This window comes from Melitaea cinxia, chromosome 22, assembly GCF_905220565.1.
Source record: "Melitaea cinxia chromosome 22, ilMelCinx1.1, whole genome shotgun sequence".
NCBI lineage: Eukaryota > Metazoa > Arthropoda > Insecta > Lepidoptera > Nymphalidae > Melitaea > Melitaea cinxia.
In genome coordinates, this window is record NC_059415.1 from 13,178,147 (window position 1) to 13,197,523 (window position 19,377).

General features: G+C 35.9%; 1 protein-coding gene and 1 long non-coding RNA gene across 2 annotated transcripts; both read left to right on the top strand.

The window, feature by feature from the left end:
- Positions 1–2,368: 2,368 nt before the first annotated feature.
- Positions 2,369–4,662, top strand: LOC123664762. The gene is made up of 2 exons (XM_045599245.1): positions 2,369–2,450; positions 4,002–4,662. The coding sequence occupies exon 2, from the start codon at positions 4,010–4,012 to the stop codon at positions 4,487–4,489; it is 480 nt and encodes a 159-aa protein (XP_045455201.1). The 5' UTR covers positions 2,369–2,450; positions 4,002–4,009; the 3' UTR covers positions 4,490–4,662.
- A 9,599-nt stretch (positions 4,663–14,261) lies between these two features.
- Positions 14,262–19,035, top strand: LOC123664766. The gene is made up of 2 exons (XR_006744895.1): positions 14,262–14,337; positions 18,673–19,035. It is a non-coding gene; the product is annotated as an uncharacterized LOC123664766 (long non-coding RNA).
- The last annotated feature ends 342 nt before the right edge of the window (positions 19,036–19,377 follow it).

A 19,377-nucleotide genomic window follows, 5' to 3' on the forward strand; every position in this document is an offset into this window, starting at 1 on the left:
ATAATCAGTGCGGTAATGACTTGCAAACGGTTTAAAAAACTGACAGAGAATTTACATATAAATGACAAGTCCACTGAAATACCCCGTACTCAACCAGGATATGATAAACTAGCAAAAATTCGACCTGTAATGAATATCTTGAACAACAGCTTTCAAAATAACTGCATTGGATCTCATACACAGGCAATAGACGAGAGTATGGTTAAATTTAAAGGAAAAAGCGTTATGAAGCAATATATGCCTCAAAAGCCCATTAAGAGAGGGTACAAAGTATGGGCTCGGTGCGACTCGGAGTCTGGGTATTTGTGCCAGTTTGATGTATATTGCGGCAAAAGTGAAACTGCTGAAGATGGTGACGGTGGTCTTGGATATAAAGTCGTCATGAAATTATGTAGAGAAGTTGGTCCTAATACGTTAATAGTTTTTGACAATTTTTTTACCAGTTTACCTTTATTGGAGATGCTGTATTTCAAAAACATATTTTCTGTCGGCACTGTAAGGCTAAATAGGAAAGGCTTGCCACCTCGCCTTTTACCTAATAAGGGAGATAAAAAGGAAAACAAATTAAAAGTGGGTGAATTCATGTTTCAGCATTCTGATCCGGTTTCCGTGATAAAATGGAAAGACACTAAAGATGTGTATGTATGTACAACCGCTTATGATCCAAAAGCAGTAGTGACCATACAGCGAACACAGAAGGATGGTCAAAAAGCATCGATGACCTGTCCACTAGCAATAGAACAGTACACCAGGTATATGGGCGGCGTGGACAGGTTTGACCACTACCGATCTTCATATTCCATCGGTAGGAAGTCTACAAAGAAAAATTGGATACGTCTCTTCTGGTTTATGCTGGAAGCTGCATGCATTAATGCATACATTGTTTACAGCTTAACTCACAAAAAGACGAGCAGCAGCCACCGAGATTTCAGACTGAGCTTATCAAGGAGCCTGATTGACAATTTCACAACTCGAGTTAGAGCACCCCCAATATACAAAAATAAAAAAGGTGGCTTTGGAGTATCGGACGAGTTGAGACTGAACAGAGTAGGTATTCATATGCCTTGTGAAGGTACAAGAAGACGCTGCCGCTACTGCAGCACTAGAGAAAAGCCCCAAAGATCTAAAATAATGTGCAATTTGTGTCAAGTACCGCTATGCCCTGCACCATGTTTTGCAAATTTTCATCGTTATGGTGAAATGTAGGAACCATAAAGATGAAAATGCTCTGATATTTTTTTAAATTTCTAAATAGAAATATTTTGATTTATGTTTCTAAATTGTTCAACAATTTCAAGTTTTCAATAATTTTGTGAATTACTTTTTATTTATAATTATTGGTAAAAATGTCTTATTTGAATTTGAATACAAATTTTTAATAAAAAATAAATAATTAACAAAATTACAATAGTGAGTTTTCACCTTTATTTGTTATGAACATACCTTGTCAGGCAGTGGCCAGATGAAAACCACATAATGATTATTTACATAGGCAGTGGACATATACAAACCACATGGGTTTTTTAAAGGAATTTGCAAGAATAAAAAAAAATCAAGAAATTAGTTTTTTTATTACCCTTTAATCTATCATAATTCCTATATAAAAGAAAAATAGGCGCCAGGCCTGGCTAAGGGTTAAAGAAAAAAGTAAAATATAAAAAATATATTTTTAAAAAATTCTTTATACAATAATTAATGTTACTTTTAATAGAAATTAAAAAAAAATTCATTGTGTATACTCGTTTTTTAATTGTTAATTTCGCGCTCTCACAAGTATTCGCTGCACCAGCCTCTCTGTGTCCTGAATCATTATTTATCATTTATCTTAAAAACTATTAACTTTATCAAGATTGTTAAAGAGAGCAATGTTATTAATAATTAAATTTTCTATAATTTGTTCCTTACAATTTTTTTTCTGGAATCAATTTAACAAAATGTATTTAAGCATGTAATTAAAATTACTTTTTTATCTGTTTATATTACTTTTTTGTTACTAAAGCAGAAAGTAATTCTATTACAAATTGCAGATGAAGCTGATTCGTCATAAGACGATCTCCTTTGGTGGTTATGTACTTACCTAATTGTTTCCTTTTTTTCTGTAGTTACATTAATTATTGTTTCCTGTAACTCAAATAATTATTATTTTATTTCATGATAATAATTACGTTGTTGTTGTTGTATTTTCAAATTATATTTAGGTAGGTAGCCGTTGTCTTTGATTTTTTTAGTGGAATTCTGGTGGTTTGAGAGGCCAATAAGTTTTAGTGGTTTCTGGTGGTTTACACGGTTTCATTTGGTGGGTTGGTAAAAATAAAGTTGGCAACACTGTGATTGTTTATTGTGCCCAAACCGCGAATCTACGCAATACGCATCATAACATGAAAAGTGTGTTTGTTTAACGAAGCGTGCGTTAAATAGTGTGGTTTTTATTATAAATGCTGCAATAACTGGTAAGTGAACACAATAATTCCATATTATATTGGTTAAGTTACTTTTTAGTATAGTTTCTTATTTGAATTATTAATAATTACCCTAAAAAAAGTCTTTAACTTTTTAACACTTCACGTTTTTCGTTTTCTGTTACATACGCGGTTGCAAAATTGGTGTACCTACTCGTAACTCAAGATAATTTGTTGTATTTAGTATCATAAAAGTACACTGCGACTGGATGTGTCTGTAACTAATACCGGTCATTCGTTAGTTAAGTGGGCTCCGATTTATGGGGTGAAATGGGGGTGGGGGGGTAAAGGGAGGTGGGGAGGGTGGGTTTTTTAGCCCCCCGTAATGTGCATTTCACGTAAACCCCGTGGTTTCGAAGATTTCGTGTTTGAAGTTTTGGGGTTAACTTTACGTGATTCAGAGATATTACAATACCTTAGAGCTCCGTGTCTGACTCCACCTTAACTCCGGTGCAGCGGGAAGTGCACTCATATGCTCCATTCACCAACTTTCACACTTTATTTTCGAACAAATTTACGTAAAAACGATCTCGATTGCAAGATCAACAAACGATACGAACTGACGCTTAACGACTGACAAATCGACACTTTTAAACAAAATAACGCGTCAGACATAATATTCTAATAAAATTAGTAACATTGCGTGCTAGAATATAGGTTTAGAAATTCGAAAAATACCCAAAACCGAATCGGAGCACCCCACTGTCCACGTGGTCTTGGTCTGTCCTACCCCTAGAGTGTTTTTTTTGTGCCACGGAGGCGCGGAGGGAGGGCAGCCCTCGCCCGCCGTGCGAAAGCGCGCGAACGAATGCGTAGAGGAGCGGCTGAACGGAGCATGAGTGAGCGTGCTTTCGCACGCAAGGGCGGAAGGGCTGCACTTCCCGCAGCGCCGGAGCCAAGCGTTCCTCTAACTTTCGAAATTCTTCTAACCTCAAAACTTTAACCATGGATATCTCCATAACCATGGGGTTCTGAGGTGTGACAGTGGTACCAGGGGTAGCGCCCCCCCCTTCCCCCCACGGTCCCGAAATTCGGTTTTTCCTAATCTAAAGCTTTGTGTTTTAAAGGAAATGCTAAGTGACGCCTTATTTTGGTCAACGGTGTCTATTTGTTAGTCGTTAAACGTCAGTTCGTATCGTTTGTTGATCTTGCAATCGAGATCGTTTTTACGTAAATTTGTTCGAAAATAAAGTGTGAAAGTTGGTGAACAGAGCATATGAGTGCACTTCCCGCAGCACCGGAGTTAAGGTGGAGTCAGACGCGGAGCTCTAAGGTATTGTAATATCTCTGAATCACGTAAAGTTAACCTCAAAACTTCAAACACGATATCTTCGAAACCACGGGGTTTACGCGAAAAGCACACTACGAGGGGGGTAAAAAACCCACCCTCCCCCCTCCCTTCACCCCCTCTTCCCCCAGGACCCCATAAATTGGCGCCCACTTAACTAAAGGTTTACCCTGGAACTTTTGAACCTATCTTTGAGAATTCAACTACTATTTAAATATAGTTTTGGTAACTGATCCTACCTTTGTTTTTTTTAGTTTACGTCATGGAGCAAGAAAATGAATCTGCGGATGTGTCTGTTGTCACTTTAAGAGATCTAGCAAAACGTCGCGCCGAATTTGTACGTAAAAAGCAGCTCATCTTGGATAAACTGAAAAATACTAACTTACACATCCCCCAAATATTAACTGAACTGTCTCCAGAGACGCAACTGTCATGTTTCCCAAATGCCTCTACATCCGAAAATGTTCATGATAGCATTGCATACTGTGAAACTCTGACTTTAGATTTTTCTTCGGATGATGTAAATAATGATCCCGATTATGTTCCATTATCCGAAATAACAAATTTACAGCCTATTGCTACTCCATCTGAGTCTGTTTCTAATGAAAACGTTGAATGGTATGTGGAGAGAGAAATAGCGCCTGAAGTGGCCAAAGAGTCACGTACAAGAAAAAGAAAGGCTGATCGAAGTTCGTGGGCAGTGTCAATTAATAAGAAAAATAGAATGTTAGGAAAAGAGTAAATGGGCTTAAAAAAAATTTACAACGTTATTCAGAAACAAAAAAGACCTAAAAGAGCAATAGGAACGAAATGTAATTCAGCGTTTTGTAATAAAAGCAAAGTAATGTTTTGCTCACAATTAACGGAGGATTTACAAAAATCTATTTTTGAAGATTTTTGGAGTAAGTCGTGGCAAGAAAAGAAAATATTTCTGATTTCAATGATTGACAAAGTACCTGTTCAAAGAGGGAAGAAAGGACATAACTGTAGACGTTCTAATACTAAATTTTACTATTTACAAGTCCATGGGAGGAAAGAGAGAGTTTGCTTGAAAACATTTCTAGCTACTTTGGGTATAAAGGAATGGACTGTACGCTATTGGTTAGGCGAAGGAAGAGGTGATGCTAGCTCTAATACAGAACTTACAACTAATTTAAATACTACCGCTACTCAAGATTACAGTACAAGCAAAAAATCGTCTGTTAAGGATTATCTGACTTTATTACCGAAGTTACCATCTCATTACTGCCGTAAAACAACCACTAAACAATATCTGGAACCTTTATTTCAATCATAATCTCAGCTATATAATACGTACGTAGAATTTGCATCATCAATGTCTAAGCCAGTAGCTTCAAGAAAGTTGTGACATCTTAGATGAACAAAACATTGCACTATTTCAACCCAAGAAAGATGCATGTGATTATTGTTGTTCATATAAAGCCGGCAACGTTTCTGAAGAAGACTACCAATACCACATCCAACTGAAAGAATTGGCTCGACCTGAAAAACTTAGCGACAAGCAAAGCACTCAAAGAGGACTTCTTCATGCTGTGACCGCCGATTTGCAGGCTGTTAAGCTGTGCCCTTCGCTAGCAGCTAGTGCTTTATACTTTAAGACTAAATTAGTTGTGCACAACTTTACTTTATACAATATTGCAACGGGTCATGTAACTTGCTACTGGTTCGACGAAACCGTCTGTGATTTAAGAGCTACCACTTACGCATCTTTTTTTATTGATTATTTGACTAAGTTATTAGGAGAAGTTGATGTTGTCATTTGGACGGATGGCTGCACTGCACAGAACAGAAACTCAATAGTTTCTAATGCCCTTCTCAGATTAGCAATAGACAAAAATATAACAATTACACAAAAGTATCTAGAAAAAAGTCACACTCAAATGGAGGTTGATTCCGTACACTCAGTGGTGGAAAGAAAGCTAAAAAATGTTGAAATTTTCCTTCCATCTCAGTATGCCTCAATTACAAAAGAAGCCAGGAAGCATCCTTCTCCATACCAAGTGTTTCAACCAGATTACACCTTTTTAAAAGACTACAGTCTAAAAGAATACCAAATTTACGATTCCATTCGTCCTGGCCGTTCTGCTGGATATGATTGCGTAGTGGATCTGAGGGTTTTAAAATATAATCCTAACGGCACAATAGAGTTTAAAAAACACTTTAAAGATGATTTCTGCCCACTACCTCGGAGACCGAAACCTATTTCAGCTGTAGTAAATAATGTACCTCCCCTGTATTCATCTAGACTGCCTATATTTGAAAGTATCAGCACTTACAGCAATTAAAGAGTGTGATACCTGCAGATTGCCACTTATTTTACGATAATTTTCCATTTAAGATAAAGTAAAGTTTCATTGATCTTATTTTTTAATAAAGACCTCAAAGTGCAATTATTATTCTATTCAGAAGTAATATTTTTATTTATTTTATTTTTATTTAACATTACGATTAAACATTTTTAGTTTTAACTGTTAATTAGTAAGTACCCTACAACAAGGTATTTTTAACATACTTAGCTTTAAAGAGCTATTTTATTTAACATTATGGGGATTTATGGTGTTATTTACCTGTATAATGTTAATTACCTAATGTACCAATGATAATTATGTGCCAAATATTAAACTAAGAAGTTGACTGAATAAATAGTAATAACATTTTGATTATATCTTTTGTTTTATTTTGGCGGACAATTCCGCGTAAGTGACATAAAAAAATCTTATTTTGATTTTATTTGTGATGATAAATCCGCGAAAGTCGATTTTCTAATTGAAGCGATTATTTTGGGAAGGGCACAAGTCCATTTTTTTTCGTAATCGAGTTAAGTATGTGGCAACACTTTACATGAAGAGACGCGTGTTTTCACCGAAAACGGCTCTAGTCCAACGAATTGTTCATTGAAAAAATCACTATCATTTTCTGTGTTTATTTTGAGAAGGACACTAGTCCGGACTAGTGCCCTTCCCAAAATCAATGTCATGTTGACAGATGACATAACCTCAAAATGTCGTCAACAAGTGATATTAGTGAGACTGAAAATCAGGAAAATAAAGTGAAAAAACGCAAGAGAGGAGTAAGAAATGATGAAAAATACGCGCAGAATGTTGTAAAAAAGAAGCGATTGAGTGGGAAAGAGTATTACAGTTTTTATTCCAAGAAAAATATACCAGCTAAAGTTGTCGGTGACGATTGCAGGTTAGTTATAATGTTTTGAATATTCTGAGCGATTTATTAACACTTTAACAGCCGATCACGTACTGTGTACGGGCAGTGTCGATCAACTCGGTACGCCGATCACGTACTCCGTACGGCTTTGACTTTCCTATCGTCTGTTTAAATACCACGTGCCCGGTGCGTGAATGGCGTGTAACCCCGGTGTAGAATGACTCTTTATCTACGCACACATGTATGATTCACCGACGGGAGGTGCGGGGTGGAGACAGGTCAAGCGATCTTTCACGGCGCGTCGCCAGTGCGCCCACGCCACTAACGTGAGAGTACGTCCTTGCATTTTGGCGCGAAATGGCTTCCGCTCGGTGCAGTTACCGGCTCGATTCTAAAGAAATTCTTGATGCTTTGGTAAATGATGTTGACTCAGACATTGAGGAAGACCCGGAAATTCAAATTGAAGGTAAATTATTGTATTTTATTATTGTATTTTTATTCAAATATACCCTTTTTGCGACGTATAGATTTTTATTAGTGTTTTCTCTCTCCAGAGGTAATTCAAGACTTACAAGAGGTGGTATCGGTCCAAGATGAAGTAAATGATGATGCTGACATGTCAGAAAACGTATCTGAACCAGACCAGGGACGGAGCCGGGGTCGCTCGAGACCTACACTTCGTGGCAGAACGAGATCGCGCGGCGGACGCGTTCGGTCAGGAGCGCGCTCGACCACCCGCTGTCGCGGCGGCAGACATGCAACAACTTCTATCAGGGAAATGGATGAAGGTAATGGATGGTCATACCAAGCAGCGGAGCAGCCGCCAGAAAATCCAGTATTTCAAGAAATATCTCGCGTATTAGCTCCGATTGATGAAAATTCGTCACTGTTCGATTGTTTCTCAATTTTTTTTCCTGATTCTTTTTGGAACTTGCTCAAGACTGAAACAAATCGTTATGCAGCTCAAATGAAGGCTAAACAAACGCGACAAGGTATCCTGAAACCTGGCACTATGCTTTATATATGGAAACCTGTCACGAAACAGGAACTAAAAACTTTTTTTTCCATAGTGATTCATATGACACTCGTTCAAAAATAAAGTTTCGATTCTTACTGGTCAACTCGTGAAATAATAGAAACTTCATTTGCCAGAAAGCACATGAATAGGAACCGATTCAGAGCTATTTACAGCTGTCTTCATTTGAACGACAACTCAAATTATAAACCACGTAATGATCCCGAATACGATGCTTTTTTCAAACTCCGACCGTATTTCAATGAACTGTGTTTTCTGTGTGAGAACAGTTTTTATCCCAACGAAAACTTGACGATCGATGAGGGCACTTGTGGATTTAGGGGTCGAGTGCACTTCAGAGTTTACAATAAAGATAAGCCCGATAAATACGGTATGAAAGTGTACATGCTTTGTGACGCGGAAACGGGCTACATACTACGCATGGTTCCCTATGTCGGCGACTCGAAATCTGTCGAGACTATTATCACGGAATTGAGTGAACCATATTTTGGTAAATGGCACACCATTTATATGGATCGTTTTTTTACGAGTCCGACAATTGCAGACTTACTTTGGCTGAAGAAAACTCGCACTGTCGGCACAGTGATGGCAAATCGTCGTGGTCTGCCACAGGATTGGCGACAACAATCTTTGGAAAAAGATGAAATGGCTTTTTGTCACCGCGGAAATCTAACTGCCTGTAAATGGAGAGATAAGCGTGATGTACTTATACTCACGACGAAACATGGAGCTAGCTGGACAGAGGTGGATGCAAAAGTCAAAGGTGTGGGCGTAACCAAAAAGGTGAAACCAGACTGCATCCTCGACTATAACCATTATAAAATTGGCGTAGATCTCAATGACCAATATGTGTCCTATTATTCGTTAAATAGAAAAAGTATGAAATGGTGGAAAAAAATGTTTTTCAATTTAGTAGCGCGTTCTCTGGTAAACGCTTACATTTTATACAATAAATCCAGAGAACAACGACGCCGCCTGCGATTCTCGCAGTTTCTGATGGACTGTGGTGAACAGCTGGTGGAAACTGCATCAGATGCTGAAGCAGGACCCTCCCGTGGTCCACATGCTGTCGGGACTAGCACGAGGCTCGTCGGCAGGCACTTCATGGAGAGGATTCCAAGCTCGGAAAAGAAAGATAAAGTCGCACGAGTTTGCAAAGTGTGTGCCGACATTTTAAAAAAAGAAACCGGAAAAAGGGGGCGCAAAGAGACCATTTATTACTGCCCAGACTGCAATGTTCCCCTGTGCTACTATCCCTGCTTCAAAATATTCCACACAAAAAAAAATTACGTTACATAATTAGCTCAAGTATGTAAGATTGTTTATGTTGGAGTTTTTTTTTTTTTTCGATTTTAGACCTCTTTTCTTAATTTTTTTTCATAAATATTATTTTTTATTACAAATGTTTTTTATTTCATCCCTAAAAATATAAAGAACAATAGTACATATAAAAAAAGAATAATAGACATATCACAGATAGTTTTTATTTTATGAGTCATAGAATATCGGCAAAAAACGCCGGCGTACCAGGGAAAGCCGCCTTTATAACGGTCGGCTGTTAAAGTGTTAATAAAATGGGATTTATTGAATTGAATTTAATTTTTAAGGGTTATGTTTTTAAACAATATATTACTTAATTTCAGGTGCAAAATGAAGTGTTTTGAAAAAATCCTTGAAGGAAATCGTAATGAATGCTTTGCTATGTTACACAATATTGAGTCCAAAAACGAGCAAGATATATATTTACAAAGTTTAATAAAGCCTCTAGAAAAAAAGAGACAGCGACTTACACCAGATGTTGCAAAACATCTTAATAGAGTTGGAAACTACAAGTACCATGTGCAAGTAAATTCAAATGATATAGAAGTATGTAAAAAAGCTTTTATATCCATCTATGCTCTGACAAACAAGAGAGTCCGCCGTTTAGCTGCTCTTAAAAGAGATGGAATCATACCAAAGGATAAGCGTGGTACTGCAATACAATCGAGGCGTGCTGTTGAACCAGAAGAAACTTTAAAAGTTAAAGAACACATAGACTCATTTGATGTTAAGATTGTGCACTATGGTGATGTAAGTAAAAAATATTTGGATGCTTCACTAGACATAAAAAAAATGCATAAAATGTTTCTAGAAAAACATCCTGGTAGTAAAATAACATATGCCTTCTATAGACGTTTTTTTAAAGACAACTACAGTTTACGTTTTGGGCGACCACAGGTGGATGCTTGCTCTAAGTGTGAGGAGTTAAATGTCAAAATTAAAAGTACCTTTTTATGCGAATCTGCAAAGAGAGCAGCAGTTTGTGACCTGATGATTCATAAAGCTAGAGCAAAAAAGTTCTACAAAAAAATTGAAGAAATCACAGAACTCTGTAAAACAAGACCTGATGTTGGGGCAATTTGTATAGATTATATGCAGAACTTACCATTGCCGCATATTCCCGTTCAGGAAATATTTTACTATCGTCAGCTTTGGGTGAATGAGTTTTGTGTTCACAATCTTAAGACACAAAAGGCTATGTTTTACTCCTACCATGAAGGCATTGCCAACAAGGGACCCAATGAAGTTTGTTCATTTCTTAAGCATTACTTTGATAATTTTATATCTGAAGATATAAAGGAACTGCACATATTTTCTGACGGATGTGCTGGTCAAAACAAAAATAATACAGTAGTGCGCTTTCTTCTCACATTGACTACTTTAAAAAAGTTCAACGTTATAACCCATTACTTCTTACAACGTGGTCATTCGTTCCTGCCATGTGACAGGGACTTTGGCCTTGTAAAAAAAAAGATACGAAGACATGATCGTGTTTACTTGCCTGAACAATACGAAGAAATGATTACTCAAAGTACAAATTCAGACAAGTTTTCAGTATATGAAGTAACTACTGAAGATATAATAGAATACAAAACTTGGTGGCGTAGGTACTATAAAAAAAACTGCCTGGCCATCCAATCTCTAGGGAAGAAAGTCCCTAGAGACAAAAAAATGAACTTCAATGTGTCTTTGTTCAGTCAATTTCATTATGACTCCCAGAAACCAGGGTATGTTAAAGCGAGGGAGTTCATTGATAATAATGTCACATATGACTTCAAGTTAAGTCACGGAAGAGAAGATGTAGTCTTGCCTGTCAAAAAGGCCTATATGACCTGTGTGCCTATAAATGAAAAAAAAATAGAAGATATAAAGAAAGTGTCTGTTCACATTCCATCAAAATATCAGGAATTTTATAATCACATTACAAGTTGGCCCACCAAAAAGACAAACTATTGAAGAAGATGCTCCGTAACAAAAATATGTATTTTTTACCATGATTGAGGTTTATATCACAAAAAATCCAGTGTTTTATAAAAAATAATGTAGTTGTTTATTTAAATATCCTTATATACCTTATTTTGCGATTTTCTGTCCCTTCCAATAAATAAAAACAAAAAACAAGAACTCAGGCAACCTTGTGTTAGATAAACTTATAAAGTTTAATAAACTTGTTTGAACCTTACATACATTTTTTTTTCCAACAGAAGGTTTTTTGTGCCTCCTGTAAAGTTTATTCAGCTGGACATGTGACCTTCCCAAAATAATCGATTCAATTCATTGGTAAATAATTTACATAGCTAATGCTTACAATATTAAGAGAAATATTATAATTTGACACTTAAAAAGTTTAAACAATAGAAAGTCAAGTGGTTTAGTAAAAATATTACGTTTTTCTTCGTTCCTGTAAAATTCACTGCACCTAACTTACGCGGTTTTAAACACTGTTAATTCCGCGGTTTCAGAATATCACCGACGATATTTTTCTGTTTTCATTCCTTTAGAGAATACAATGAAACGTAATGTGAGATATCAAAAATGTACTATTTGTGGTCTAAAGAGGACCCCTGGACTGGAGCCAATGTATTTTTGAAGAAGTTTCCACTTGATCCAGATCCAGAGAGTGGTGTTAACAACAGAACCAGGCCCCAGGGGGTGGACACTTGCATAGTAACGTTCGTTTTCATATAAAGTGGTGCCATCTGTTTTAAAATTTATCCCCAATAGGGATGGTGCCATCTGTTTTATGATTCCGATAAAATGTGAACAGATAATAAAAACAAATAATAAAAACAGATAATAATTTAAATCAAAATCAAATGTTAGCCATTAATAATCAAAGAGTAGAATAATTTGCATATGAATTTAATTTTTACAAAATGGCGATAACTCATTGCGTGTAATCGTGGTTATTTGTGCTCGTTCAATTTTGTGGCTTTTTGGTTGTGAGTACTAGTTTTTACGTTGAGTTGAGTTTCGTATTCCTCCGTAAAACTACTAGGACTTCGCCCCTATTCGAGATTCCAATTCGCTGCCTGTACTAACAGAGTGGCCGGTATAATATTTTAAGTTTCAAAAGACATTAATAAAAGAACGTGTTTGTTTTGCGAAAAGGACGCTATAATATTCTCTTGTGTTGTTTTGTTAACCGACTTCCAAAAAAGGAGGAGGTTCTCAATTCGACTGTATTTTTTTTTTTTTTTTATGTATGTTACATCAGAACTTTTGACCAGGTAGACCGATTTCGACAAATTTTGTTTTAATCGAAAGGTGGTGTGTGCCGATTGGTCCCATTTAAATTTATTTGAGATCTAACAACTACTTTTCGAATTATATCTAATAATGCGTTTTTACTTGACGCTTTTTTCGTCGACCTACGTTGTATTATACCACATAACTTTCTACTGGGTGTACCGATTTTGATAATTCTTTTTTTGTTGGAAAGGGGATATCCCTAGTTTGGTACCATGATAAGGAAACCAGGATCTGATTATGGGATCCCAGAGAAATCGAGGGAAACTCTTGAAAATCCGCAATAACTTTTTACTGGGTGTATCGATTTTGATAATTTTTACTTTAATCGAAAGCTGATGTTTATCATGTGGTCACATATAAATTATATCGAGATCTGATAACTACTTTTTGATTAATCTTTGATAACGCGTATTTACTTGACATTATTTTCGTCACCTTACGTGGTATTATACTTTTTACTGGGTGCACCGATTTTGACGTTTCTTATATAAATTAAAAGCTACTATTCGTCACGTGGTCCCATTCAAATTTAATTGAGATTTGATTAGTAATTTGTGAGTTATATCTAATATTGCGTATTTACTTGACGGTTTTTTCGTCACCCTACATTGTATTATACGTTATATCTTTTTACTGGGTGCACTGATTTTGATCTTTTTTGTATAAATCAAAAGCTAATACTTGTCATGTCGTCCGTTTTAAATATGATTGAGATATAATGAGCAATTTTTGAGTAATCTTTGATGACACGTATTTACATGACGATGTTAAGACGACTGTGGTCATGTTCAATACTTTGCCACAACGCCATCTATCAAAATTTAATAAAATTACTTCGTTGACTATCGATCAAATTACAATATTCCACTAGAGTAGAGAGTAGCAGTTTATTCGTTATAAATATATTTGTGCTTTTAATTTTTGAGTTATCGCTAATACTGGGTATTTACTTGGCTATTTTACGTGCCGGCCCCGGAATGAAAAAATTGAACAGTAAAATCTACTGAACGAATGACCTTGTTAGAGATGGCGTTCAGACGTTTTCTAATAACGCAATTAGGTTCCGATAGATGGCGTTATTAGATTCATTTATTTACAATTTGATATAGTAATAATATATTTCTCAGACTAGTAAGCCTTTTTGTGCCTATTTAGACAGTTGATCTGAAGGGGTAAACTCCAGTCGTGCATCGGAGCTGTGTGAAAACATGAACAGTACATATTTTTAATAAAAAAGACATAAACCGTAATTCAATATAAATCCGCTTCAACTAAAAAACCCGCCGTAATAAGCGATGTCAGCGCTTCGCGCGAATCGACGACGGGCCTTTTATGAAATTTCTGCCTACAATCGCTAACAAAATGTTAGAAATAACAGTAGAACATTACATAATTCTACAATTTTATAATGTCGCGTTATATGGAATACGAACAAAGTATTACTATTTTTTCATCGATCTACGTTGTATTACTCTTCGATGTAATTGAAGTCGGTTTTTTTTTCGTTTGCGAGCAAACACAATTATACTCTAAGTTAACACGTGCGGGCCACGGGCAGTAACGAATAAATCAAAACTACTGGATCGATTTCAATCATTTTTTCAGTGAATGACATAGGCTATAATTATATTTTATACCCGTGCGAAGCCGGAGCGGGTCGCTAGTAGAATATATAATAGCGCTTAGAATACACAATAATATAAGTAATTATCATATTGTTGGTATATTATGAGCAGAGGTGACCCTGAGGATTGAATGTGTAAATCAATATCGGGCAATCGGCTTTTTAATCTGGACTGGTAAAGTAAAATTTCTGTTTTTTTTTTTATTATTTAAGTATTTATACCCGCTAATCCATCGCCTCGAAAAAAGAGGCGTGACGCAACGGTTATAGCACTGGTTTGTAGCTGTTGCGCTGGTGGTTGATGTTTCGATTCCCGCACATGACAAACATTTGTATTGACCATACAGATGTTTGCCGTGGTCTGGATTTTTGTGCAGTTCTTGTGGGTCTCCCCACCGTACCTCGGAGAGCACGTTGAGCAGTCAGTCCCGGTTGTTATTATGTTCACCTAATAGCGATCGTTGCTTACAGTAGGGATTATACATAGGAATATATAGGGAATATATATAGAGATTTGAGTAAATACAAATACTTATACCAAGCGGGACCGAAATCGAAAATTTTAACTTTAATGAAATTTTCACACCACTGCATCAGAGCGATCGTGAACATTGTGATAATACATCTGAGGTCTGAGACAAACGGCGAAATCCAAGCTCTTATTACTCCTTAGGGGATATGAGATTCGATTGAATGGACACACGGTTACGACTGAAAGCTCTCTGGGGAGTCGTAAATTCGATTATCCGGTTAAAAGGTATTGCAGTACGCATGTGCTATTATTTAACGATTTAGAGACTTTTTTAGGGCTAGATAAAATTTGTGGAAAACCAATTTTAAAATGTTTATTCAAATTTTCGAGCCCCACACTAAGTTGTAATATATATATGTTTTTTTTTTTTTTGAATATCATATCAAAAATTGACCGCTCCAGCGGGGTTCGAACCCGCGTCTCCGACGTACCGTGTCGGCGCTCTAGCCAATTAAGCTATGGAACGATACACCCACTCGAGCGAAATTTTCGATATGATAATTTTAAATTACGGTTTAAGCGAACCGTGGCGCCGTCTATAGTGAGCTCTTTACAGAAACCCGTAACTATTCAAAGTTTCATATTACAATGAAAATCTTTGACAGGAGACGACACCGTGCTATTTTTTTTTTTTTTTTTTTTTAATATCTAAGATTTTATTTTTGTGTTACCCACATTAGGAATTCTAAACATTTTTGAATATCATATCAAAAATTGACCGCTCCAGCGGGGTTCGAACCCGCGTCTCCGACGTACCGTGTCGGCGCTCTAGCCAATTAAGCTATGGAACGATACACCCGCTCGAGCGAAATTTTCGATATGATAATTTTAAATTACGGTTTAAGCGAACCGTGGCGCCGTCTATAGTGAGCTCTTTACAGAAACCCGTAACTATTCAAAGTTTCATATTACAATGAAAATCTTTGACAGGAGACGACACCGTGCTATTTTTTTTTTTTTTTTTTTTTTTAATATCTAAGATTTTATTTTTGTGTTACCCACATTAGGAATTCTAAACATTTTTGAATATCATATCAAAAATTGACCGCTCCAGCGGGGTTCGAACCCGCGTCTCCGACGTACCGTGTCGGCGCTCTAGCCAATTAAGCTATGGAACGATACACCCGCTCGAGCGAAATTTTCGATATGATAATTTTAAATTACGGTTTAAGCGAACCGTGGCGCCGTCTATAGTGAGCTCTTTACAGAAACCCGTAACTATTCAAAGTTTCATATTACAATGAAAATCTTTGACAGGAGACGACACCGTGCTATTTTTTTTTTTTTTTTAATATCTAAGATTTTATTTTTGTGTTACCCACATTAGGAATTCTAAACATTTTTGAATATCATATCAAAAATTGACCGCTCCAGCGGGGTTCGAACCCGCGTCTCCGACGTACCGTGTCGGCGCTTAATCTTAATCTTAATCTTAAAAAAATCTTAGATATATATGTTTACTTATATATGTATTATTTGTATGTATATTTATCGAAAAAAAAGTAGCTAGGTATACCAGTCGGCTGTTACCTGTATACACAAACACAGACAACCGAGTGTGTATGTTGTTTATTTATTTATTTATTATTTATTTATTTATTATTTATTATTTATTTATTTATTATTTATTTTTTTATTATTTATGTTCGTATGAGCTCATCTCCTAATCTCGCTTTAATGACCTGTTTGCCGGTGGATGTAGATTGTAGGCTTTAAAACATCACGGTTTAACTAATATAAGCAGAGCAAATAGCATAGACGCCTAATTGTTTTAATAAAAGTTAGGTTGTTCGTTACAACACGTAGGTATGTTTATGTATAATTTTCATGATTAAAATAAAATAATATTGACTTTTATGACAATAAATAATTGTAGATAGTTATTTTGTGATTATCTGAGGGTTTGGCGTTGTACACCGTGACACAGGCTTCCAACATAGGCATCCTAGGTATAAAATTTATAAATTGCTATGTAACAATTTTTTTTAAGAAAACTAAGCAACTAAGCGGCAAGAAATGAAATAAAAAGGCGTGTGTGTACTTATGTAGGCACATAAGAAGTTATACTTTATTGGCTAGTTAGCTTCACGTTGCTAACTTCTTCTTCGTTGACTAGCTAACTACAGGTGTGGGTTTTTTGTGACGGTGTGCGCGACCATCGTAAAAATTTACTCTCATCATTTATCTAACGCCAACAGAAGTATAACTTCAAAAAGGAAATATGTATTTGTATTTTTGTATTTCAAAATCTTTGTAACTTATAAACTCAAACAATATTGGACCGATTTTAAAAATTCTCTTACCAGGAAAATTCTATGGTGTCACTGAGTGACATAGGCTTTATTTTAACTGAGGTAGGGCACACCAGGAAACATTCTGAACAAAATCTGGAGGAAGTATAGCTTCAAAAAATTTACTCATCTCAAATGACCCTAAGCAATTATTTACACTAAAAGGGAAAATTATTCTAACTCAACATTTTACTGGTTAGCGTGAATTAGGTTGAAGGCAAAACTTGTCCGAACAAGGTTAATATAACAAGAGTTGGTAAGATAAAACGGCAAGGGGCACACAACACATACATATATATGTTAAGACATAGAAGATTTATTAAGGTGACACGTGTATACGTTACTAATGTGTTTCGTAACAATTTAATAGTTATACGAGTAGTACAGTCATCCTTAATGTTTCAAACGTACAATTAAATCAGATCAAAACATTTCCAACCTTCCAACCTTCCAAAATTAACGTGCTCTCGTGTTAAGGCATGGTGGGGAGCCCACAAGCACAGACAGCTAGACCGGAAATAAATATTTGTATAAACGCAAATATTTACTCCGAGCGGGAATCGAACCCGCGACCTCCGGTGTTACACGTCGCCGACACGACACACGCACCATTACACCAGAGCTGTCATATCATAAGCAAAGCAAGTCGGAAGTTTTTTTTAAATCAGATTACCGACTGATACCTAGTTTCTAGATAAGAACACTTTATTACGACACATGAATGGATGGATGGACACTAAGATTTCTAATAATTATTTGACAATTGTATGGGAAGCCGAAAGTTTAAAAAACATTATCGAGATGAACAGAAAATAAAACAGACGAAAAAAGTAGCAGATTACGTGATAAATTCTTAGTAGCCTCGATTCGAACGTCGCTTAAGCAATATTGGGACATTTTTAACCGACTTCCAAAAAAGGAGGAGGTTCTCAATTCGACTGTTTTTTTTTTTTTTTTTTTTTTTATGTATGTTACATCAGAACTTTTGACTGGGTGGAGCGATTTCGACAAATTTTGTTTTAATCGAAAGGTGGTGTGTGCCAATTGGTCCCATTTAAATTTATTTGAGATCTAACAACTACTTTTCGAGTTGTATCTAATAATGCGTTTTTACTTGACGCTTTTTTCGTCGACCTACGTTGTATTATACCGCATAACTTTCTACTGGATGTACCGATTTTGATAATTCTTTTTTTGTTGGAAAGGGGATATCCCTAGTTTGGTACCGTGATAAGGAAACCAGGATCTGATGATGGGATCCCAGAGAAATCGAGGGAAACTCTCGAAAATCCGTAATGACTTTTTACTCTGTGTACCGATTTTGATAATTTTTAATTTAATCGAAAGCTGATGTTTATCATGTGGTCACATATAAATTTTATCGAGATCTGATAACTACTTTTTGAGTAATCTTTGATAACGCGTAGTTGCTTGACTATTTTTTCGTCGATCTATGTTGTATTACTTGTCGATGTAATTGAAGTCGGTTTTTTTTTCGTTTGCGAGCAAACACAATTATGCTAGGATTATATCAAGATGTCGAGACGTTGTGAATTAGAATGTGAACCTTCTGGTAAGTTGAAACGAAATCATGGGGTCATATCTACCTTTCTTTTTAGATATCTTCCCTATTTACCAGTGTCAGTAAATAAACAACTTCTAATATAAATGTAAATTTCAATTTCAGGTGCTCCACTCCATGTTTTCCCAGATCCGGCCAAATATCCTAAGCGGTTTAGGGCATGGGTAACTATTGTTGGTGGAAAATTGGAAACACGTCATGATTATGAAGATTATAGAAAGAGGAAACTTTGTGACATTCATTTTACAAATAAAGACCGAAATCTGAAGCTGTGGGCAACTATTAGTACCTGTAGAATATATATTTTTAAGTATCTATGTTTTAATAACTATTCTGAAAGGAGTAATAATTTTAACATTAAATAATGTCATTATTGATAAGAATATTCTTTCATTTCAGTCAATGCAACCTGTTATGAGGCTGAAGCTGCCATGGTGGAGCATGATTACTGTATCACATATGATGAACCATCTGAAAAACGTAAATATGACTAATCCATAACATATTTTACATACAAAAATAATAGAAGCGTAAAGGAAAATGTTAAATTATCCATAAAATGTAATTATAATACTATTGATGAAGTTTATGGTGACTTAACATTTTTAGAAATACTTATTGGTAATATAATTATTGTCAACTAGTAAATGTAATGAAAGGTTGAATGCAGTGACTTAGATACTAGGTTGTCTAAGAAATTACCATTTTTTTCTATATCTACTATATAGACATGTGAAAGTCTGCCAACCCTCGTGGGCTATATCCCCTTCCATTGTGAAAAGAAACCCATGCCTAAATGTGGGTCATATA